Here is a 25005-nt window from a genome sequence, read left to right as displayed (position 1 = left end):
GTCTGATTGTGTGCATCTGTGAAAGCAGGCCGGGTCAAATCCTATATGTCAGATCATTAGATAAGCTTTAATATGGAATATATATATTTTTTTTTTACATCGGGTACAAGACAATTTTATTGTACCATGTGAAAGTCCTATCATGAGTAGGCCTATATACTACTAGGCTATCTGTTGGGATTTCAATTGGATGTCCCGAGCAGGGAAGGGGATGTAGGGGCGTAAARATACGCCTATGTAGCCTATAACGTCACACGCCGCGTTGGCTACTAGCAGTGCAGGGATAGCTTTGTGCCCCCTCTTTCCCTACCCAGTTGATGCCTAAAAAGTTTTAGGAAACTGTACGAATTTCAGCGTACCTGAGGGAATTAAACTATCTAACACAAACTGGAAAGCTACCGAATAATTAATGTATGCAAGGACAGCTGCAAGTAACCAACCAACCGAAGCATTTAAATGGTCGCGATTTCAGAAGTAGAATAGTTTGCTTAGAGGGTAACTTTACGGTCAAACCTCGTCCACTCGTACTGTTCTACTCGGTGTGTAAAGTTCTGAGGGACCGAAGAAGGCTGGTGAAATGGCGGAAACCAAAATAATCTACCACATAGACGAGGAGGAGACGCCGTATCTGGTGAAGATCCCTATTCCTTCTGAAGACATAACACTTTTGGATTTCAAACAAGTTTTGAACAAGCCGAATTATAAATTTTTCTTCAAATCTATGGATCAGGATTTCGGGTAAGGACGGTTGTTAATGTGATGATGCTTTGAAGCTGGTTTGCTACGCCAGCTATGTTTTGCCTTAAATGGCCTAGGCTAATTGATGTTGGACAGAACACATTTCTGTCACGAGGCATGAATTGAATTGAATTATTCGACAAGGAAATGGCACTGGTATTCAGATATTGCTTCTTAACGTAGGACTGTCCCATGTCAGTTGACTAGGAACTATTGCTGGAGATGTTGTTTTTACTGCGATAAACTACTGACTTTGGGCACAAGGTCGTTTTTTAGTCTTTAATAATTCCAGGGCCAGCATCATCCTACGGAATGTAATCGAGCATTCTGAAAAGGCACCACTGAGTAGCCGTCAACTCCACGTGAACAATTAGTGGAAAAAAACGAGGAATTTCAGCACTCAATGAACAGCCTGCATTAATGCTAAATACACATTAGTGTCCTGTGTAAATGCAGGCTATTCTTTGGGTGCTGAAAACCGTCGTTTTTAATACTTGTATTTCATGTGGCTTAAGAACCCCAGTCTGCCCACACTAGTGGGGGCTCAACTTCATCTTAAATCGTTGAGTTTAGTTAGCTATGACTGACTTGCAGCAATGTTGCAAACTTTTGGCAACAATGTAACAAGTTTGGCTCTCTTAGTGAGACACAAAGTAACTGATTGTAAAGTATTATATATTCACATGATGTAGCTATTCAACAGCCTCCTTTATTCACCCCTGAAACCTTATTTCTGTCCTTGAAAGTRTACTCATATATTAATACGTAGGCCTAATTATATAGTAATAACCAATAGTTAGACTGAAGGCATATCATGATCTGCTAATGGAACATGGGCCTATATTTAGATATGTGTTTTTACTGTCCCAATATGCAGGCAGTTCCTAAACTAATATATTTTCTTGTGAGAGGCAAATTAAACAAATGCACAACTCCCTAATCAACAGCACTGTTTAAACAGAGGATGTTCTATAGCCTATACATCTCTGGGGGTCTTCAGTCTTTCTATCCCTCTGTGTTTGAATACGTCCCAAATGGCACCCTATTCCCTATATAGTGCACTACTTTTGACCAGTGCCCTATGGGTAGTGCAAAGAAAGTAGTGCACTATAGCAAATATGGTGCCATTTGGGAATGCAATCTCAGTGTTTGGGCTAAGTGCCAGAACTCTCCCCTCTTCACAGCAGCTGCACTTCCTCCTCACCTAAACCCCATTCCTTCTCGACCCTTAAGTAGAGTCAGGAGAAAACACTCTGCCACTGCCACAGACTGTCGACTTTTCTCTTTAACAAATGAGCCTTTCCTGCTCTGCCTGAGGTTAGATTTACACATTTACAGTTCCAGCGATTTTTAAAAGCATGACCGCCATGATTTAGCAACTTCAACCATTGAAAACACACACACACACACACACAGGCGCCTGAGCAATGGAGCAGCTGCATCCTCACTTTCAAAAATCAGGGTGTAAACATGTTTTAGCACCCCCACTTTTTTATCAGAAAAGTATCATGATCAATTGGGTAATTTTTCTTTTTCAATGATAAGTCAATTAAGTGTCATTCAACAATAGATGACTCGTTTTCATGCACATTTTTCACTTGAGAGATATTGCAACCAACATCTTAGTTAAATGTATTATTGAGCAAAAACTCAAGAATTTGTCATTAATTGACTTATCTTAGATTAATTCTGACTATTTTGAGGAAAGTGGCTATGGTGTCTCAAGATGGACAAGCAAAGGTACAGTGGGGCAAAAAAGTATTTAGTCAGCCACCAGTTGTGCAAGTTCTCCCACTTAAAAAGATGAGAGAGGCCTGTAATTTTCATCATAGGTACACTTCAACTATGACAGACAAAATTAGAAAAAAAAATCCAGAAAATCACATTGTAGGATTTTTTATGAATTTATTTGCAAATTATGGTGGAAAATAAGTATTTGGTCAATAACAAAAGTTTATCTCAATACTTTGTTATATACCCTTTGTTGGCAATGACAGAGGTCAAACGTTTTCTGTAAGTCTTCACACGGTTTTCACACAGTGTTGCTGGTATTTTGGCCCATTCCTCCATGCAGATCTCCTCTAGAGCAGTGATGTTTTGGGGCTCTCATCTTTTAAGTGGGAGAACTTGCACAATTGGTGGCTGACTAAATACTTTTTTGCCCCACTGTATTTTCAAGCCAAGGTCGAAGGTATGCGAGCACACGCGCCAGCCAAAACAAAGCATTAGGAATAATTGGTTAGCCTAGGGCTACGCTTTAAGCCCCCTAAACATAAACAGGTTCCACACACAAAATATGCAAGAACATAAGCTTGATAAATACACAGAGCATATACTTTTATCAGGATCATTAAGCCTAGGCCTACTCACCAAACAGATGTTGTCCATAATTCATCACCATTCCGTRTTCAATTCTGAAGAACGGGCATAATATACGAAATCAAACGTCTGCATATCGAAAAAACATTTTGGTTTGTAACCCTGCATTGTTTTTCTTTCAACCCGCCAAATTGAGCCACGTTTCAAATGACCACTCTGGGAATAACTGTTCCAGACGCAAGATGTGAATAATTTCGCACTGCAAACTTTTTTCWTTTGGAAAAATATTCTGTTCTATTTTATTCCTGTTATTGTTTTATTTACTATAAATAGGTGTCTTGACTGTGATAAGGGCTCTGGGAAATAAGAGTGTCTTGCCTGCTAAATGAACAAAACAAGGCTATGCCATTGCATATCCATAGCCTTCTACAAGAACGCACCACTGCTGAAGTTACTGCCTTTTTTAAAGATTGTGTTCAACGATATAATAAACCAGTCGATCCACTACATGGACAAAAGTATCATTCCAAAATCATGGGAATTAATATGGAGTTGGTCCCCCTTTTGCTGCTATAACARCCTCCACTCTTCTGGGAAGGCTTTCCACTAGATGTTGTAACATTGCTGCGGGGACTTGCTTCCATTCAGCCACGAGCATTAGTGAGGTCGGGCACTGATATATGATTAGGCCTGGCTCACAGTCAGCGTTCCAATTCATCCCAAAGGTGTTTGTTGTTGAGGTCAGGGCTCTGTGCAGGCCATACGAGTTCTTCCACACCGATTATGACAAACCATTTCTGTATGGACCTCACTTTGTGCATGGGGGCATTGTCATGCTGAAGCTGGAAAGGGCCTTCCCTAAACTGTTGCCACAAGTTGGAAGCACAGAATCGTCTAGAATGTAATTGTAYGCCGTAGTGTTAAGATTTCCCTTCACTGGAACTAAGGGGCCTACCCCGAACCATGAAAAACAGCCCCAGACCATTATTCCTCCTCCACCAAACTTTACAGGTGGAACTATGCATTCGGGCCGATAGTGTTCTCTTGGCAGCCGCCAAACCTAGATTGATCTGTCGGACTGCCAGATGGTGAAGCGTGAATCATCACTCCAGAGAACCTGTTTCCACTGCTCCAGAGTTCAATGGCAGCCAGTTTTACCCCACTCCAGCCGACGCTTAGCATTGCGTATTTTGATCTTAGGCTTTTGTGCGGCTGCTCGGCCATAGAAACCCATTTCATGAAGCTCCCGATTTAACAGTTCTTGTGCTGACGTTGCTTCCAGAGGTAGTTTGGAAATCTGTAGTGAGTGTTGCAACCGTGGACAGACTATTTTTACGTGCTTCAGCCCTCGGCGGTCCCATTCTGTGAGCTTGTGTGGCCTACCATTTCGCGGCTGAGCCCTTGTTGCGGCCTAGCCCCTAGACGTTTCCACTTCACATTAACAGCACTTACATTTGACCGGGCCAGCTCTAGCAGGGCAGAAATTTGACGAGCTGACTTGTTGGAAAGGTGCAATCCTATGATGGTGCCACGTTGAAAGTCACTGTGCTCTTCAGTAAGGCCATTCTCCTGCCAATGTTTGTCAATGGAGATTGCATGGCTGTGTGCTCGAATTTTATACACCTGTCGGCAACGGGTGTGGCTGAAATAGCCAAATCCACTCATTTGAAGAGGTACATTAGGCACTGTTGGCGTGTAGGCCTAGATAAATGTGCACATATTTGTCTCGCCTTGTGTTCTAAAAATAGATTTACTCGAGTTCATATAATTTGTGGCAGAACCGAAGAAAATGTGTTTTTTGTGAAGAAAGTGTAGAATTGTAGGAAATGGTTAAAAAAAACATTTTGCATTGATGCAAATACCATTTGACGGAAATGCATTTGACCATCATTCTTCTTGGTCTATAGGTTAATTTGCATAATATAGTGTGGGTATTTTTGTTAGTCATCATGAGACCCATCTTATTTATCCAACACAACTGTCACACTCACATCATAGAGCCTATTTTGAGCGGGATGTTTGCTGGTTGCTTCTGAAGTAAAACATGCTTCTATAAGTCAATTTATTGTGCAACAATTCTAAATGCAATTGCATGTTAACAGTTTTGGTGCATGACTAGAAAGAGCTTGGCCTATTACTATTTTCTCAACTCAACGGGGAACCTAATTGGAGCGCGCCTCCCATTCATCATAAACAATCAGCCATTTCCAGCTACAATATTCATTTACAACATTAACAATGTCTGCACTGTATTTCTGATCAATTTGATGTTATTTTAATGGACAAAAAATGTGCTTTTCTTTCAAAAACAAGGACATTTCTAAGTGACCCCAAACTTTTGAACGGTAGTGTAAGTGTACATTTATTTTGCAACGCTCGCGCACGCAACGCGTCTGGTTTGGTCAGCATGTTCCCGATATGCCATTTCTCTCCTGTTCTATTGGTTTTCATATCAACTTTCTTCCTTTGTCCAGAAGCCAAAGGCATTATCCTAGTCATATTAGCAACCCATCCTAGTTGTTGCATCTAGATTCCCCCTTTAAGTTTCTAACAGAGATTTACATTTTTGTCACATATGGAACCACTCATCAAGTGTGCTGTTTAGGGTTTTCCGCAAATTGCTTTTTGGCAAATGTTTGAAAATGCTTCATTACAGGATTGCATGTTCTGTTAAGAAATTACCATAATCTATATGTGATTTCTTTCATGCTGAGCACCTTGAGTGGATGCCCTAATGGGTTACRMACCCAATGCATATGGGTCCGTTAAATTTGTCCGGYGCCACATTTTCCTAAAGGAAACCCTGATACACACACACAACATACAAAAGCTATTTTCTACCTCAGACAAATCTTATTATGCCATTAGTTTGAGTGCTGGCCTCCCTGGTAAGTTAAATTCCCTCCCATCAACAACAGGCTAATTATCTCCTGGATAATACAGCTATACTGGAGGCCCCCTGACTGTACATTTAACTTATGGACTGCTGACATTCATTAGGCTATGAGACAAATGGGGGGAAGACCGTAATGGAGAGAATGTAGGCTTTCAATATCTGTCCGCTCTACAACGCCTGTTACCATGTACAACTACACAACTTTCTCTTGTCTCGAAGGCTGCGTTTACACAGGCGTCCCTATTCTGATCTTATCCCCAATTATTTGTTTTTTGAACAATCAAGTCATTTACAAACAATTAGGCTGCCTGTGTAAACACAGCCTAAGAAAAGCGTCGTTGCTCACCACCATATTAGTGGTTCCTCCTTTAAAACTTGCACACTTAACGCCTCCGGACTTAGAGGTACCCAGCGTCACAGCTTCATTKCKTCAGACCACCACAASGGGGTGTGAGAGCACTCGTTATGCATTTGGGTCCCAAGGTTTTTATATGACCAATCATATCGAGTGGTTCCAAAGACGAATTTGACATTATGCCACCTGTCCCTGGTGACTTTCTTCAGCAAAGATGTCTGACAAAACTTGTTCAGTTTGTCTGTTGAATCTTATGTTCATACAAATATTTACACATGTTAAGTTTGCTGAAAATAAACACAGTTGACAGTGAGGATGTTTCTCTTTTTTTTCTGAGTTTATAAGCCTTCCACAACCATAAGACCCACTAATCATTTTATCAAAATAGTTTAACCCGCTTTTCTTTTTTTCTTAATCACTGATCTGGCTTTCAAGTCTATGAAAATGCCCGTTTTTGTKACAAATTTAAGTAAAACAATGCACATTCACTAATATTGATTCACTTCTTGTAGTAGGCATCAAGCTATAGAAAATTAACACAGGTCTCAACAATCTGTCTCCAACTGTTTGAAAAGCATCTTAGCCTGTCCACTTTGTTCAGATGTCGAAATCAAGTGGCCTACCTTATTTCTCAGAATGAGAGAGTTTCCATTTCCATATATCATTGTTTTATGCTTATTGCACATTTTATAAAAGACTAGACAACTAGTATAAGTCTTTGGCTAAAATGCTGCTAGCAGTACCCAAATGCCGTGCGTGACAAATTGAGCATTCATTTTCCAGATTGAATATTAATTTATACTCTCGTTTTAGTTGTCTGCTCTGCACGCAATTTGAGTAGTTGAGACATAAAAAGRGTTTTGTTAGAAAAGTTAACTTCTCTATTACAGTAAAATAATGTCTCAATGTGTTTGTCCATATGACCGATCCTGTTGGACCGAACATCAAATGCAGATGGCAAGTTGAAACTGCTTGTCAGAGAGGAAATTATAATCTCTCAATTTTGTTGGCATGAGAGGCRGGGGGAGGGGCTTGATGTGTGTAAACCATAGAGGAAAAGACGAAGCGAGAGGTCTGCCTCAAGCTAAAATCTGTCCAAAATAAGCCCAATGTGTTTCTATGGGCTTATTTTGGACCTAAACTTGTCGCCTGCCTACCCGGCTTTGGGACAACAACTCCCTTTGTTTGGGCAGAGATGTGCATCTCTTCTTTATATATAGATCTCTGGTGTAAATGTGGAGGTGCACACAGCACAGAAGGAGCTAAAGATATGAGACTAAAAATACAACACGAGAACAAGCGGCTGTAAATACTCATACAAATAATAAAACCATCATTATTTTGGAACATTGCGCAAAAACATGAATTCAAATTAATCTAATAAATTAGATATCACCCAGCCCTACTTGATTCCCTTCAAAAGTTTGTCAAAGCCATTCAGTATAGTTGCAGAACATTATGCATGGTRTTTTTCTTTACCTCAATATCATTTAGAGGCCAGTGAAGTTGACCATGCAGTTGGATTTCAAGTGAGACAACAGCAGATCTTGACTTATTTTCCTTGACCAGGGTGAGGCGTTTTATTTGCTAGTGAAGATAATAGCCTGTGACTGCACAATATAAATACTAACAAGCTTTAAAGCAAGGGTTTTTAAAMGTTATTGGCCAGGGTCCCTCTCCCATCATATGTTACCAAAAAACAACAAACGTTGTCTTATATTCAGGCAGAGCCGCCGGAAAACATGTGGCGAGACAGCATTTGCCCCAGTAGGCCTACTTTTCAATCTGCACACCACTTTGGTCGTTCATTCAAGCACCAATATGCTCCAGCAAATCACAACTTCTCGAGCAGAGCTACGTTCACACAGCGCACGCACGCACACGAGCTGTCCTGAGCAAAAAAGAAGTCCCCATCAATCTACTCGCTTATTTATTTTAGGGAAAGTGACTTTACGAAAGTAAACTTACAATAGTGAACATTCTATCAATATGCTGGTGACTGTTGAGTCTGCAAAAAGAAACCTACAAAAATGCACYAGCATTTGTCTTGGTTAGCCTGCTGTAGCCAGGTAGATGTCATTTCGAAGCAATTGTCTTAAAGGGGCAGCGTGATATTTTGAGATGTAATTTTTTTAAATTCTCAATGACATACGTTAGAAACTAAAATAAATGAAATTAATACAATGCAATTCTAAAGAATATAGTAACGACTTAATTGCTAAATTATATTAAATAGCTTTTTAATGCATATAATAACCAAACATTGCCTATTAATAGCTGCATATGGAGAGAAAGCAGGCATCCTATAGGCTCTGCATGACCCCAATGCATTTAAAAACTACACCATGTCCAGGCCAGTGAGAGGTAAAAMGTTACGTTGGACCCTGTTAAAGCTTACAATTAGGACTGAGTTTTACCTGACCAGGTCATGATTTTCAGGAAAAGCTCCAGGCTCCAGAAGATGCGTACAAATTTTGACACACCACTTTGGAACTTCTGGTGCCTTCTCTGTCATCATGTGAATGATAATGGCTAGTAGAAGTAATCAGCATTTTAAATTTAATAGGTTTGGTAGAATATTTCATTACTGTGACCTCCCCACAGTTCATTAAAAGAKGAAGTGTAAACTAACAGTCCATTAGTTAGAAAGGTATCTTGGCAGCGTAGGGAATTTTGCTGTTCTAAAGCAAATTTTATGCAATTCAACACTTTCATTAAGCTGAAAGTACATTTTGCTGTTTTGAAGAATTGCTGGAAATGTTCTATGTATTTTTCCATGGCTAATGCTGTGTTCCTCTGTTCATAACACAATCAATGGCATATGCTCTGAACCAATGCTGGCCTTAAGACCGCACTCAACGAGCTGTATAATAATGATAAATAATTTATGATAATGGTGCCGAAAGAGATGGCCGCTGTTTTACGACCCAATAACTAATTGTGCTATTGTATTTTTTTGTTGTTGCGTTATTTAACTTGTCGATGTTTCTGCCACCATGTCTTATGACCGAAAAGAGCTTCTTGATATCAGGGCAGCGATTACTCACCCCATACTGGAGGAATTCTTCTTCATCGAGTCGGACGGGAAGGATTTACTCCAGACACCCGACAAGGCCCTCATCCCCGTCATTCACAGGAGGAAAAGACGGAGGTATCGTGGGTGCCTTGTAAGGATCCGTCGCAGAGAGGGTAATCTACCTTTACCATCGGTCCTATTAGCCTATTTACAATCAATCGTTAATAAAATAGACGAACTACGAGCACGTATATCCTACCAACRGGACATTAACTGTAATATCTTATGATTCACCGAGTCGGCAGAACGACGACATGAGTAACATACAGCTGGCGGGTTTTAAGCTTTTTCGTCAGGATAGAACAGCGGCCTCTGTTAAGACAAGGGGCGGCGGCCTATGCATATTTGTAAAAAACAGCTGATGCACGAAATCTAAGGAAGTTGAGGTTTTGCTCGCTTGAGAGTATCTCATGATAAGCTGTAGACCACACTATTTACCAAGAGAGTTTACATCAATAGTTTTCATAGCTGTTGATATACCACCGCAGACCGACGCTGGCACTAAGACCGCACTCAATGAGCTGTATACGGCCATAAGCAAACAGGAAAACGTTCATCCAGAGGTAGCGCTCCTAGTGGCCGGGGACTTTAATGCAGGGGAACTCAAATCAGTTTTACCTAATTTCTATCAGCATGTTAAATGTACAACCAGAGGGGAAAAAAATCTCGAGACCACCTTTACTCCACAGACGCGTACAAAGCTCTCCCTCGCACTCCATTTGGCAAATCTGACCATAATTCTATCCTGCTGATTCCTGCTTACAAGCAAAAACTAAAGCAGGAAGCACCAGTGACTYGGTCAATAAGAAAGTGGTCATATGAAGCAGATGCTAAGCTACAGGACTGTTATGCTAGCACARACTGGAATATGTTCTGGGATTATTCCAATGGCATTGAGGAGTACACCACATCAGTCACTTCATCAATAAGTGCATCGATTAACGTCCTCCCCACAGTCACCGTACATGCATACCCCAACCAGAAGCCATGGATTACAAGCAACATCCACACTGAGCTAAAGGGTAGCACTCCCGCTTTCAAGGTGCGGGACTCACTCAATCACATGTATTTATAAAGCCCTTCTTACATCAGCTGATGTCACAAAGTGCTATACAGAACCTAGCCTAAAACACCAAGCAATGCAGATGTAGAAGCACGGTGGCTAGGAAAAACTCCCTAGGAAGGCAGGAATCTAGGTAGGAACCTAGAGAGGAACCAGGCTCTGAGGGGTGGCAGGTCCTCCTCTGGCTGTGCCGGGTGGAGATTGAACATCTTGGCCATGTACTGCTATAAATGTTCATAGATGACCAGCAGGGTCAAATAATAATCAGTGGTTGTAGAGGGTGCAACAGGTCAGCACCTCCAGGAGTAAATGTCAGTTGGCTTCTCATAGCCGATCATTCAGAGTTAGAGACAGCAGGTGCSGTAGAGGGACAGAGTCGAAAACAGCAGGTCCGGGACAAGGTAGCACGTCCGGTGAACAGGTCAGGGTTCCATAGCCGCAAGCAGAACAGTTGAAACTAGATCAGCAGCACGACTAGGTGGACTGGAGACAGCAAGAAGTCATCAGGCCAGGTACTCTTGAGGCATGGTCCTAGGGCTCAGGTCCTCCGAGAGAGGGAGATAATTAGAGAGAGCGTACTTAAATCCACACAGGACACCGGATACGAAAGGAGAAATACTCCAGATAGAACACTGACCATAGCCCCCCGACACACAAACTATTGCAGCATAAATACTGGAGGCTGAGACAGGAGGGGTCGGGAGTCACTGGCCCCGTCCGACAATACCCCCGGACAGTGCCAACCAGGCAGGATATAACCGCACCCACGTTGCCAAAGCACAGCCCCCGCACCACTAGAGGGATACCTTCAACCATCAACGTACTACCCTGAGACAAGGTTGAGTATAGCCCACAAAGATCTCCCCACATCACAAACCCGAGGGGGGCACCAACCCAGACAGAAAGATCACGTCAGTGACTCAACCCACTCAAGTGACACACCCCTCCTAGGGATGGCATGGAAGAGCACCAGTAAGCCAGTGACTCATACCCCATAATAGGGTTAGAGGCAGAGAATCCCAGTGGAGAGAGGGGAACCAGCCAGGCAGAGACCGCAAGGGCGGTTCGTCTCTCCATTGCCTTTCCGTTCACCTTCACACCACTGGGCCAGACTACACTCAATCATAAGACCTACTGAAGAGATGAGTCTTCAATAAAGACAAATGTTGAGACTGAATCTGCGTCTCTCACATGGATAGGCAGACCATTCCATTAAAATGGAGCTCTATTAGAGGTCAACCAATTAATCGGCATGGCTGATTTAATTAGGGCCGATTTCAAGTTTTCATAACAATCGGTAAACAGCGTTTTTGGACACCGATTATGGCCGATTACATTGCATTCCACTAGGATACTGCGTGGCAGGCTGACCACCTGTTATGCGAGAGCAGCAAGGAGCCAAGGTAAGTTGCTAGCTAGCATATCTTATAAACAATCAATCTTCACATAATCACTAGTTAACTACACGTAGTTGAGGATATTACTAGGTTACCTAGCTTGTCCTGCGTTGCATATAATCAATGCGGTGCCTGTTAATTTATCATCGAATCACAGCCTACTTCGCCAAACGGGTGATGATTTAACAAAGGCGCATTTGCGAAAAAAGCACAATCGTTGCACGAATGTACCTAACCATAAACATCTTTTGCCTTTCTTAAATCAATACACATAAGTATATTTTTTTTAAACCTAGATATTTAGTTAAAAGAAATTGTTAGCAGGTAATATTAACTAGGGAAATTGTGGCACTTCTCTGCGTTCATTGCACGCAGAGTCAGGGTATATGCAACAGTTTGGGCTGCCTGGCTCGTTGCGAACTAATTTGCAAGAATTTTACATAATTATGACATAACATTGAAGGTTGTGCAATGTAACAGCAATATTTAGATTTAGGGTTGCCACCCGTTTGATAAAATACGTAACGGTTCCGTATTTCACTGAAAGAATAAACGTTTTGTTTTCGAAATGATAGTTTCCGGATTTGACCATTTTAATGACAAAGGCTCGTATTTCTGTGATAATTATATTGTAATTAAGTCTATGATCTGATATTGGATAGAGCAGTCTGACTGAGCGGTGGTAGGCAGCAGCCGGCTCGTAAGCATTCATTCAAACTTTACTGCGTTTGCCAGCAGCTCTTAGCAATGCTTGATCACAGCCTATCAACTCCTGAGATTAGGCTGGCAATACTAGTGCCTATTAGAACATCCAATAGTCAAAGGTATTTAAAATACAAATGGTATAGAGAGAAATAGTCGACGCGTCATAATTCCTATAATAACTGCAACCTAATATTTCTTTACTGGGAATATTGAACCACCAGCTTTCATTTGTTCTCATGTTCTGAGCAAGGAACTTAAAYGTTAGCTTTTTTACATGGCACATTTTGCACTTTTACTTTATTCTCCAACACTGTTTTTGCATTATTTCAACCAAATTGAGCATGTTTCATTATTTATTTGAGACCAAATTAATTTAATGTATTATATTAGGTTAAAATAAAAATGTTAATTCACTATTGTTGTCATTATTATATATAAATAATAGTTTAATGCCATTGGATCCAATGCCATTGGATGAATCCAGGAACATATTCCTGTGCTTGCAAAACAGTCCTGTAGCATCCGTGTCATCTGACCACTTCCTTATTGAGTGAGTCACTGGTGCTTCCTGCTTCAGTTTTTGCTTGTAAGCAGGAATCGGGAGGATAGAATTCTGGTCAGATTTCCAAATGGAGGGCGAGGTAGAGCTTTTTATGTGTCTCTGTGTGGAGTAAAGGTGATCTAGAGCTTTTTTTCCCTCTATATGCACATGTGACATACTGGTTGAAATTAGGTAAAACAGATTTAAGTTTGCCTGCATTCAAGTCCCCAGCCACTCGGCGCAGCGCTTCTGGATGAGCATTTRTTTGTTTGCTTATGGCCTTTATACAGCTCGTTGAGTGCGGTCTAACGGCCAGCGTTGGTTCAGAGCACATGCCCATTGATTGCGTWATGAACAGAGGAACACTGCATTAGCCATGGCAAAATACATAGAATTGCTTGAAATTAGTTYGATATTCTAAAATATTTCACACACAAAAAAGACCCCAAAATATTTTCCAGATTTCTCTTCCTCCCACTGCCTTCCATCTTTTGAGGACATGTATTTACATTGCAAGAGCAGTCACTCGACTATCTTAGTATAATAGATAATCCATTTTTTTTAGATGAAACCAAAGATTATCTTCAACCTAGACTCGAACAGATCAAATCAAAGTTTATTTGTCACGTGCGCCGAATACARCAGGTGTAGTAGACCTTACAGTGAAATAATTACTTACAGGCTCTAACCAATCGTGCAAAAAAKATACCCGCTTCAATCAACGGGGAAATACAAGGTAATCATTTACATTTTTACAGCTTTGCCTTAAAGTTTTGATTGTTAAACATGATCACATTGCACTTGTTACTTTTGATCAGTAAATACGCAAACATAAAGAGTTATAACAACGGGCGAAGCACAGCTAAAGCTTTCCGCGACGCACCAATTACCGGCGCTCCCAACTCGTACTCCTAATACATGTTCCTTCCTGTACAGGTGATCAGCAACAATCGAGGACATCTCTAACCCACATTTGTTATTAATAAATACACGTGCTTATCATAAACTGTAAATCCTCTTCAGTGTCCGGTTATTCATAATGTCTTTGGCTCAAGTGATGGAGGACATGGGACGATAATCACAAGGCCATACACAGAAAAATGCCTTCTCTCACACAGTGACAGGCATGGACAGGCACCCGGGCATTCCAACAAAGGAGAGATGGGTGGATAAACGCRTACAGACCAAATAATACGCATCCACAACCCAGACAGGAGGGAAAGGAATATGTGATGAAGCACCAGAAGAGGGAGAAGGATTCTGTTTGTGTGTCTAGAGATGCTGTTGTGCGATAGTGGCATTTAGGTCTGGTTTTACAAACCAAGTGTGTAAGGTAATAACTATGATACTAAAAGTACCTATTTGAAATAATAAGGAAAGTAGGCTCCATATTTCATCAAAAATGTTTGTAGTATAGACTTAGCGATGCACAATTCATCCATTTTTGTTTTTGAGATAATGTTGTAGGTCTGAGTGAGCATGACACCCACTCTGCCTGAAGCAAATGAACAATGGCATGTTTGAGATCTCTCGCTCTCTGTATGTGTGGTATGTCAATAGGGTGTGTGTATCACTTATCTCTATCTGTGTTGTATGTCCATAGTGTGGTGAAGGAAGAGATTTCGGATGATGCTGCCAAGCTACCTTGTTTCAATGGGAGAGTTGTGTCATGGGTAAGATGCTGGCTTTCACCTTTCTTCTACTGATTGTGTTGCATGGCACTTTGTCCACCCAGTCAGCAGTAACCTCAATACTTCTCACTTGTCTCAATGATTACAGACATATTTCAATACAGAGTTGAGTTCTTTATCAATAATAATAACTTGGATCTTGTTTTCACTGATGTGGTCCTGCTGATGTTTGTTTTGACAGCATGCTAGTTTGGTGGTAGGTGAGCAAGCATGGCGTTCGCTTGTGTGAATAGGTCAGTTTTTCGACTTTGTTTCTGTTGCCTCCCCCCCTCCTTCTCCAGCTGGTATCCTCAGACAGTCCCCTTGCGGAGCCCCCTCTTCCCCCGGTGGAGGTCTGTACGGAGTCCTCTCCCCCCCCTCCCCCCCTGCCTCCCCTACCGGTGGAGAGGACAGGGGGCATCGGAGACTCCAGACCCCCGTCGTTCCAGTAGGTTGAAGCCCTACAGCATAGCCTGATCCACACACACACACGGCTGGGAGTTAAGTAAATGCAATAAAAAGTGACAGGTCCAGTGAATGATCTAATGATTGAACGGTCCAGTGGATTGGGATTGTGAGAAGAACATTTCAGAGGGAGAACAGGAAAAATGCTGACTACATTCATCAGGATGCCTTTACGATATGTCAAAAAAGAGGAAACTGAGACATGGAGTTGTTTTTCCGTTAATGACAATGGCATTCTAAAACATCCTCCTCATTCTCATCCCCCTTGTTCTCCCCCCTCTTTCTTCCTCCAGTCCCAATGTGGCGGGTAGTGTTGAGAACCTGGATGAGCGTACTGAGACMGAGTCAGTGGTGTCATTCAGAAGGGAGAAGCCCAGACGGAGGGAAAGCATGGAGCAGCATGGTCAGTAACTGTTTGAGTGGTCCAGTTGGTAAGAAAATTGCGCGAAACGCCAAGGTCGGGGGTTCAACTCCTGCAGGCATTACATACATTTTTAAGATGTGACTAAGTCTCTCTGGATAAGAGCGTCTGCTAAATGACTAAAAAGGTTAATTGTACGGCCTCCCGAGTGGCGCAGTGGTCTAAGGCACTGCATCGCTGTACCACTAAGAGAGAGCCTGGACTCGAACCAGGATGTCGCTGTCGGCTGCGACCTGGAGACCCATGGGGCGGCGCACAATTGGCCCAGCGTCGTCTGAGTTAGGGGAGGGTTTGGCCGGCAGGGATGTTTTTGTCCCATCGCGTATTAGCGACTTTGGTGGCGGGCCGGACTTAATGCACGCTGACACGGTCGCCAGGTGTACGGTGTTTCCTCCGACACACTGGTGCGGCTGGCTTCCGGGTTAAGCGGGCTTTGTGTCAAGAAGCAGTGCAGCTTGGCTGAGCTGTGTTTCGGAGGACGCACGGCTCTTGACCTTCACCTCTCCTGAGTCCGTACGGGAGTTGCAGCGATGGGATAAGCCTGTAACTACCAATTGGATGCCATGAAATTCGGGACAAAAAGGGGTAAACATTTTTTTTGTTAATTGTACTGTCGCTTTGGCAAAGTGGCATATAAGTGATATGCTCTAGTCAAGGTACTAAAGGAATAATGTTTGGACGATGCGCGTTTCCCCCATGATCGTCCTTATCTCTGTTGTCCCTCTGCTCTCCAAAGGGCCGCGGWTGAATGGACAGAGCCGTCGGGAGCGCCACCTGGCAGGCTACGAGAGTGCCTCCACCATCATGAGCAGCGAGCTGGACACCACCAGCTTCTGTGACTCGGACGATGACACCATGAGCAGGTCAGACACACACACAGAGCATGGGCCGTCAACCACGACTGTTTAATAACTTGAACTTATTTGGCCCAGCATCACCACTTTGTCTATATCATTTATATAAATGGTTAACAAAACAAGCCYTAAAATAGAGCCTTGGGGAACCCCTTATGTGATATCCAGGAACCTAGATTTTTTTTACTSTTTCACATTGACACCGAGTTGTGTTTGAGATATAGTTGCTGAGCCAATTACAGGCTTCCTTAGGGAAGGGTTAACGCCTCCATTCTGGCTTTCTCCCCTCAGGTTCAGCAGCACCACAGAACAGAGCACAGCCTCTAGGCTACTGAAGCGCCACCGCAGACGCCGGAAGCAGCGTCCCACCAGGCTGGARAGGGTACTGCAGCTACTGCTTTTAATCTATATGAATACTTACAAGGCAACATGAGTAATTCTGAGACATAAGACTATACTATAGTTGCATGTTATGGATATGAAATATGTAGGGGCCAGTTTGTGTTTTAGTATACAGTACCAGTCAAAGGTTTGGACACCTACTCATTACATTGTTTTTCTTTATTTGACATTTTTACATTGTAGAATTATAGTGAAGACATCATTACTATGGAATAACACTTAATCTAGTAACCAGAAGTGTTAAACAAATCAAAACAATTTCAGATTTGTCAAAGTAGCCACCCTTTGCACACTCTGGCATTCTCTCAACCAGCTTCACCTGGAATGCTTTTCAACAGTCTTGAAAGAGTTCCCACATAAGCTGAGCACTTGTTGGCTGCTTTTCCTATACTCTGCGGTCCAACTCATCCCAAACCATCTCAATTGGGTTGAGGTCGGGTGATTGTGGAAGCCAGGTCATCTGATGCAGCACTACATCACTCTCCTTGGTCAAATAGCCGTTACACAGCCTGGAGGTGTGTTTTGGTCATTGTCCTGTTGAAAAGAAATGATAGTCCCACTAAGCGCAAACCAGATGGATGGAGTATCACTGCAGAATGCTGTTGTAGCCATGCTGGTTGTGTGCCTTGAAATCTAAATAAATCACAGACAGTGTCACCAGCAAAGCACCACCACAACATCACACCACCTCCATGCTTGCGTGGGTTGCGGTGAACCGTCTCAAAGACACGGCGGTTGGAACCAAAAACCTTAAATTTGGACTCCTCACACCAAAAGGACAGATATCCACCGGTCTAATTGCTTGTGGTCTTCTTCCTCTTATTTGTCCTTTAGTAGTGATTTCTTTGAGCAATTCGACCATGAAGGCTGATTCACGCAGTCTCCTCTGAACAGTTGATGTTTGTGATTGTCTGTTACTTGAACTCTGTGAAGCATTTATTTGGGCTGCAATTTCTGAGGCTGGTAACTCTAATGAACGTATCCCTGCAGCAGAGGTGATTTCGGGTTCCTTTCCTGTGCGGTCCTCGTGAGAGCCAGTTTCATCATAGCGCTTGATGGTTTTTGCGACTGCACTTGAAGAAACTTTCAACGTATTATGAAATGTTCACCATGACTGACCTTCATGTCTTAATGATGCACTGTCATTTCTCTTTGCTTATTTGAGCTGTTCTTGCCATAATATGGACTTGGTCTGTTTTACCAAATAGGCTGTCTTCAGTATACCACCCCTACCTTGTCACAACAAACTGATCTTCACCTATTATTCCTACAATGTAGAAAATAGTCGAAATAAAGAAAAACCTGAATGAGTAGGGTGTCAACTTTTGACTGGTACTGTACATTTTAAAAACACTTACAATACATACCAGATTTCACACAAACAGGTGTTGATGGTGTACAGGCTATTAAATGGATTTATTAGACTTTTGACTATTAAAATGTGGACCTTTCATCAGCAGCTTGCATGTGTGGAGACCCCTTTATAATAATTACCGGTCAGTTACCGTGACACCAGCAGTTATTTGCATGACAATTACCAGCTGACAAAATTTGTGTCGACAGCTTTCACAGTGATGCTGGCCCATGTTGGCTCCAATGCTTCCCCAGTTCAAGTTGACTGAATGGTCCACCACCCAAAGGACATTCTTGATACACACGGGAAACTGTTGCGTGTGAAAAAAAACAGCAGCACTGCAGTTTGACATAAACCGGTGCGCCTAGCACCTACTACCATACCCTGTTCAAATGCATTTAAATTGTTTTATCTTGTCCATTCACCCTCTGACTACAGCACACATACAAAAGGCCAAAAAATTTCTCATTGTCTCAAGGCTTAAAAATATTTATTTAACCCGTCTCCTCCTCTTCAWCTACACTGATTGAAGTGGATTTAACAAGTGACATCATTAAGGGATCATAGCTTTCACCTGGTCARTCTGTCATGGAACGAGCAGGTGTCCTTAAAATGTTGTATGCTCGGTGTATGTGATGTAATAGTACGTGTTTTTGTTTTGCTGCGTTTCAGGCGTCTTCGTTCAGCAGTGTGACAGACTCCACCATGTCCCTTAACATCATCACTGTTACTCTCAACATGGGTGAGTGCCCCCTTCAATTGCTCCCCTCCTTTTCGCTTCTTTCTTCTCACTMCTCTATCACCTCACGCTCTTCCATTGCCTTATCTCTACATCAGRCTCACGTGCTAGCTTATCTGTAAGGTTTAGTTTTTCTTATCTGAAATGGAATAGGATAAAAAGACTATCTGTTAGCTGCTGTACTGTATGTGTATGGTTTCCCCCGTGCAGATAAATACAACTTCTTGGGCATCAGTATCGTGGGTCAGAGCAACGAGAGGGGCGACGGGGGTATCTACATCGGCTCCATTATGAAGGGAGGTGCTGTGGCTGCTGATGGGCGGATCGAACCAGGAGACATGCTGCTGCAGGTGACACGCATACAATAAGTTGTGTCTCTTAGAGCTGGAAAGCTCTTTGTTTAAGGTCTATCCTCTCATGTTGCTTCGTCTCAGGTGAACGACATCAACTTTGAGAACATGAGTAATGACGATGCTGTCCGTGTGCTGAGAGAGATTGTACATAAACCTGGGTAAGGCATCTCTTTCCTGTATGCACAAACTTTCGGTCTGTGTCTTGGTCTACAGTTGAAGTCGGAAGTTTACGTACACTTATTCATTAAAACTAGTTTTTCAACCACTCCACAAATTTCTTGTTAACAAACTATAGTTTTGGCAAGTCGGTTAGGACATCTACTGTGTGCATGACACAAGTCATTTTCCCAACAATTGTTTACAGACAGATTATTTCACTTATTATACACTGTATCACAATTGCAGTGTGTCAGAAGTTTACTAAGTTGACTGTGCCTTTAAACAGCTTGGAAAATTCCAGAAAAKGATGTCATGGCTTTAGAAGCTTCTGATAGGCTAATTGACATMATTTGAGTCAATTGGAGGTGTACCTGTGGATGTATTTCAAGGCCTACCTTGAAACTCAGTGCCTCTTTGCATGACATCATGGGAAAATCAAAAGAAATCAGGCCATTTTTTTTATTTCACCTTTATTAACCAGGTAGGCCAGTTGAGAACAAGTTCTCATTTTCAACTGCGACCTGGCCAAGATAAAGCAAAGCAATGCGACACAAACAACAACAGAGTTACACCTGGAATAAACAAGCGTACAGTCAATAACAATAGAAAAAAATAATTCTATATACAGTGTGTGCAAATGGCGTGAGGTAAGGCAATAAATAGGCCATAGTAGTGAAGTAATTTCAATTTAGCACATTAACACTGGAGTGATAGATGAGCAGATGATGTGCAAGTAGTGATACTGGTGTGCGAAAGAGCAGAAAAGTAAATTTAAAAACAATATGGGAATGAGGTAGGTAGATTGGGTAGGCTATTTACAGATGGACTGTGTACAGCTGCAGCGAGTGGTTAGCTGCTCTCCTTTCGGAAAAGCTGACCACGACTATTTTGTTGCTCCCAGCCTATAGACAGAAACTAAAACAGGAAGCACCCGCGCTCAGATCTGTTCAACGCTGGTCTGACAAATCGGATTCCACGCTTCAAGATTGCTTCGATCACGTGGACTGGGATATGTTCCGCATTACGTCGAACAACAACATTGATGAATGTGCTGATTCGGTGAGCAAGTTTATTAGCGAGTGCATTGGTGTTGTTGTACCCACAGCGTCTATTAAAACCTTCCCCAACCAGAAACCGTGGAATGATGGCAGCATTCGCGCAAAACTGAAAGCGCGAACCACTGCTTTTATAGAGACACGGTGGAATTGCAATTCAATGGCTCAGACACGAGAGGTATGTGGCAGGGTCTACAGTCAATCACGGACAACAAAAGAAAAACCAGCCCCGTCGCAGACCATGATGTCTTGCTCCCAGACAGACTAAACAACTTCTTTGCTCGCTTTGAGGACAATACAGTGCCACTGACACGGCCCGCTACCAAAACCTGCGGGCTCTCCTTCACTGCGGCCAACGTGAGTAAAACATTTAAACGTGTTAACCCTCACAAGGCTGCAGGCCCAGACGGCATCCCCGACCACGTCCTCAGAGCATGTGCAGACCAGCTGGCTGGTGTGTTTACGGACATATTCAATCAATCTTTATCCCAGTCTGCTGTTCCCACATGCTTCAAGAGGGCCACCATTGTTCCTGTTCCCAAGAAAGCTAAGGTAACTGAGCTAAACGGAACTACCCCCCCGTAGCACTCACTTCCGTCATCATGAAATGCTTGAAGACTAGTCAAGCTACCATATCAACCTTCCACCCTACCTGACACCCTAGACCCACTCCCAATAGGTCCACAGACGACGGCAATCACACTGCACACTCCCTAACCATACTGGACAAGAGGAATACCATGTAAGACATGCTGTGTCATCGACTAACAGCTCAGCATTAAACACCATAGTTACCTTCCAAACTCGTCAATTTAGCTCGAGACCCTGGTCGCGACCCCGCCCTGCTCAACTGCGGTCCTGACTTCCTGACGGGCAGCCCCCAGTGGTGAGAGTAGGAAATAACAATCTCCACCCCGCTGATCCTCAACACTGGGGCCCCCACAAGGGTGCGTTTCTCAGCCCTCTCCTGTACTCCCTGTTCACCCACGACTGCGTGGCCATGCACGCCTCCAACTCAATCATCAAGTTTGCAGACGACGCTACAGTGGTAGGCTTGATTACCAAGAACGACGAAACGGCCTACAGGGAGGAGGTGAGGGCCCTCGGAGTGTGGTGTCAGGAAAATAACCTCTCACTCAACGTCAACAAAAAAAAAGAGATGATCGTGGTCTTCAGGAAACAGCAGAGAGAGCAGCCCCCTATCCACATCGACGGGACAGTAGTGAAGGTGGAAGTAGTGGGACAGTAGTGAAAGTTCCTCTGCGTACACATCACGACAAACTGAAATGGTCCACCCACACGGACAGCGTGGTGAAGGCGGCGCAGTAGCGCCTCTTCAAACTCAGGAGGCTGAAGAAATTCGGCTTGTCACCAAAAGCACTCACAAATTTATACAGATGCACAATCGAGAGCATCCTGTCTGGCTGTCACACCGCCTGGTATGGCAACTGCTCCGCCCATAACCGTAAGGCTCTCCAGAGGGTAGTGAGGTCTCCACAACGCATCACAGAGGGCAAACTACCTGCCCTCCAGGACACCTACACCAACCGATGTCACAGGAAAGCCAAAAAGGACAACAACCACCAGAGCCACTGCCTGTTCACCCTGCTATCATCCAGAAGGCGAGGTCAGTATAGGTGCATCAAAGTGGGGAGACAGAAGCTGTTTTTCAATCTCAAAGCCATCAGACTGTTAAACAGCCATCACTAACATTGAGTGGCTGCTGCCAACATACTGACTCAACTCTAGCCACTTTAATAATGAACAAAATGTATGTAATAAATGTATCACTAGCCACTTTAAACAATGCCACTAATGTTTACATACCCTACATTACTCATCTCATATGTATATACTGTACTCTATACCATCTACTGCATCTTGCCTATGCCTTTCGGCCATCACTCATTCATATATTTTTATGTACATATTCTTCTTCATTCCTTTACACTTGTGTGTAAAAGGCAGTTGTTGTGAGATTGTTAGATTACTCGTTAGATATTACTGCATGGTCGGAACTAGAAGCACAAACATTTCGCTACACTCGCATTAACATCTGCTAACCATGTGTATGTGACAAATACAATTTTATTTGATTTGCTCAGATAGCTGATGTTTAAAGTTAGTGAGGGAAATATAAGTCTCCAGCTTCAACGATTTTGTGCAATGTATTCCAGTCACTGGCAGCAGAGAATTGGGAGGAAAGGTGGCCAAAGATGTGTTGGCTTTGGGGATGACCCGTGAGAGATACCTGCTGGTGCACGTGCTACGGTTGGGTGTTGTTATCGTGACCAGTGAGCTGAGATAAGGCGGCGCTTTACCTAGCATAGACTTGTAGATGTCCTGGAGCCAGTGGGTCTGGCAATGAATATGTAGCGAGGGCCAGCCGACTAGAGCATACAGGTCGCAGTGGTGGGTGGTATAAGGGGCTTTGGTAACAAAACGGATGGCACTGATAGACTGCATCCAGTTTGCTTAGAGAAGTATGGAAGCTATTTTGTAGATGACATCGCTTGAAGTCGAGCGATCGGGTAGGATGGTCAGTTTTACTAGGCTAAGTTTTGGCGGTGTGACGTGAAGGAGGCCAAGAACCTCAGAAAAGACCTCCAAGTCCGGTTCATCCTTGGGAGCATTTTCTAAACGGGCTGAAGCGTACAAAGAAAGCCACGGCTCCAAAACCGCCTAATAATAAAAAAATGTCAAGACTACGTTTTGGGGATAAAAGATCGTTACTTGGGGAATTAAAGAGTACGCTACTTTTTTGAGAAATGTCGTCTGGTCTGATGAAACAAAAAAATTAGAAACTGTTTGGCCATAATGACCATCTTTATGTTTGGAGGAAAAAGGGGAGCTTGCAAGCCGAAGAACACCCATCCCAACTGTGAATCACGAGGGGGTAGCAGCATCATGTTGTGGGGGTGCTTTGCTGGCAGGAGGGACTGGTTGCACTTCACAAAATAGGTGGCGTCGTGAGGCAGGAAAAATGGATTGGATTATGTGAAGCAACATCTCAAGACATCAGTCAGAAGTTAAAGCTTGGTTGCAAATGGGTTTTCCAAATGGACAATGACCCCAAGAATACTTCCAAAGTTGTGCAATAACAGCTTAAGGACAACAAAGTCAAAGGTATTGGAGTGGCCATCACAAAGCCCTGACTTAGAAAAAACCAGAAAATTCACCCAACTTATTGTGGGAAGCTTGTGAAGGCTGCCCAAAAACGTTTGACCCAAGTTAAACAATTTAAAGCAATGCTAACCAAATACTAATTGTGTGTATGTAAACTTCTGACCCACTGTACTATATCTATATTTTCTGATATTTCACATTCTTTAAATAAAGTGGTCATCCTAACTGACCTAAACAGGGAATTCTTACTAGGATTAAATTCAGGAATTATGTGAAACTGAGTTTAATTGTATTTGGCTAAGGTAACACCTTCGATTTCAACTGTATGTGTGCATGCCTTCTGCTCCTTCTACAAAGATAATTATCAATACATTTAGCAAAAACATTTAAGTTAATCTGCAGAAACTGAGAATAGAAAGGTTCACAACTTTTGGTGAAACATCACAGCAAAGTTGAAAAATATATGGCAAATAGAAATCCAATATGGATGGTGTTAAAGAGTCGATGGAGAGGGTGAGTGGAGCTGAAGGGTGGCATTAAAAAACAACAAGATAACTAATGTAAAATATACTTTCCAATAATGGAAAATGTATTTAAAAGAGCTGTGTGCATACATACATACATACATACATACATACATACATACATACATACATACATACATAATACATAACATACATACATACATACATACATACATACATACATACAAGTATTCAGACCCTTTGCTATGCACTTAGGTGCATCTTGTTTCCATTGATCATCCTTGAGATGTTCTACAACTTGATTGGAGTCCACCTGTGGTACATTCAATTTGATTGGACATGATTTGGAAAGGCACACACCTGTCTATATAAGGTCCCACAGTTGACAGTGCATGTCAAAGCAAAAACCAAGCCATGAGGTCGAAGGAATTGTCCGTAGAGCTCTGAGACAGGATTGTGTCGAGGCACAGATCTGAGGAAGGGTACTAAAAAATGTCTGCAGCATTGAAGGTCCCCAAGAACACTGGCCTCCATTCTTAAATGGAAGAAGTTTGGAACCACCAAGACTTCCCAGAGCTGGCTGCCCGGCCAAACTGAGCAATCGGAGAAGGGCCTGTTCAGGGAGGTGACCAAGAACCCTATGGTCACTCTGACAGAGCTCTAGAGTTCCACTGTTGAGATGGTTGTCCTTCTGGAAGGTTCTCCCATCTCTGAAGCACTCCACCACTCCACCAACATTGATGGAAGCTACAATCCATCTGCAATATTAAAGCCGATCTACCCCCTAAAACAAAAGAGAAAAAAATAAAGATTATCTCGATGTCTCTCTCTT

General features: G+C 42.7%; 1 protein-coding gene across 2 annotated transcripts in view; it reads left to right on the top strand.

The window, feature by feature from the left end:
* Positions 1-264: 264 nt before the first annotated feature.
* The window catches only part of LOC111950631 (segment polarity protein dishevelled homolog DVL-2-like), a 36769-nt gene continuing 12028 nt past the window's right edge, over positions 265-25005 (top strand). For both annotated transcript variants that reach the window (XM_023968374.2, XM_023968373.2), the window contains exons 1-9: positions 265-738; positions 14694-14763; positions 15063-15208; positions 15519-15628; positions 16383-16509; positions 16792-16882; positions 18929-18998; positions 19206-19345; positions 19430-19506. In XM_023968374.2, coding sequence (XP_023824142.1) covers positions 578-738; positions 14694-14763; positions 15063-15208; positions 15519-15628; positions 16383-16509; positions 16792-16882; positions 18929-18998; positions 19206-19345; positions 19430-19506 — 992 coding nt within the window. In that variant the 5' untranslated portion in view covers positions 265-577. The remainder of the gene's footprint in view (positions 739-14693; positions 14764-15062; positions 15209-15518; positions 15629-16382; positions 16510-16791; positions 16883-18928; positions 18999-19205; positions 19346-19429; positions 19507-25005) is intronic.

Source organism: Salvelinus sp. IW2-2015, linkage group LG23 (assembly GCF_002910315.2).
Source record: "Salvelinus sp. IW2-2015 linkage group LG23, ASM291031v2, whole genome shotgun sequence".
NCBI classification, from domain to species: Eukaryota; Metazoa; Chordata; class Actinopteri; order Salmoniformes; family Salmonidae; genus Salvelinus; species Salvelinus sp. IW2-2015.
This window is presented reverse-complemented; position numbering and strand designations above follow the sequence as displayed.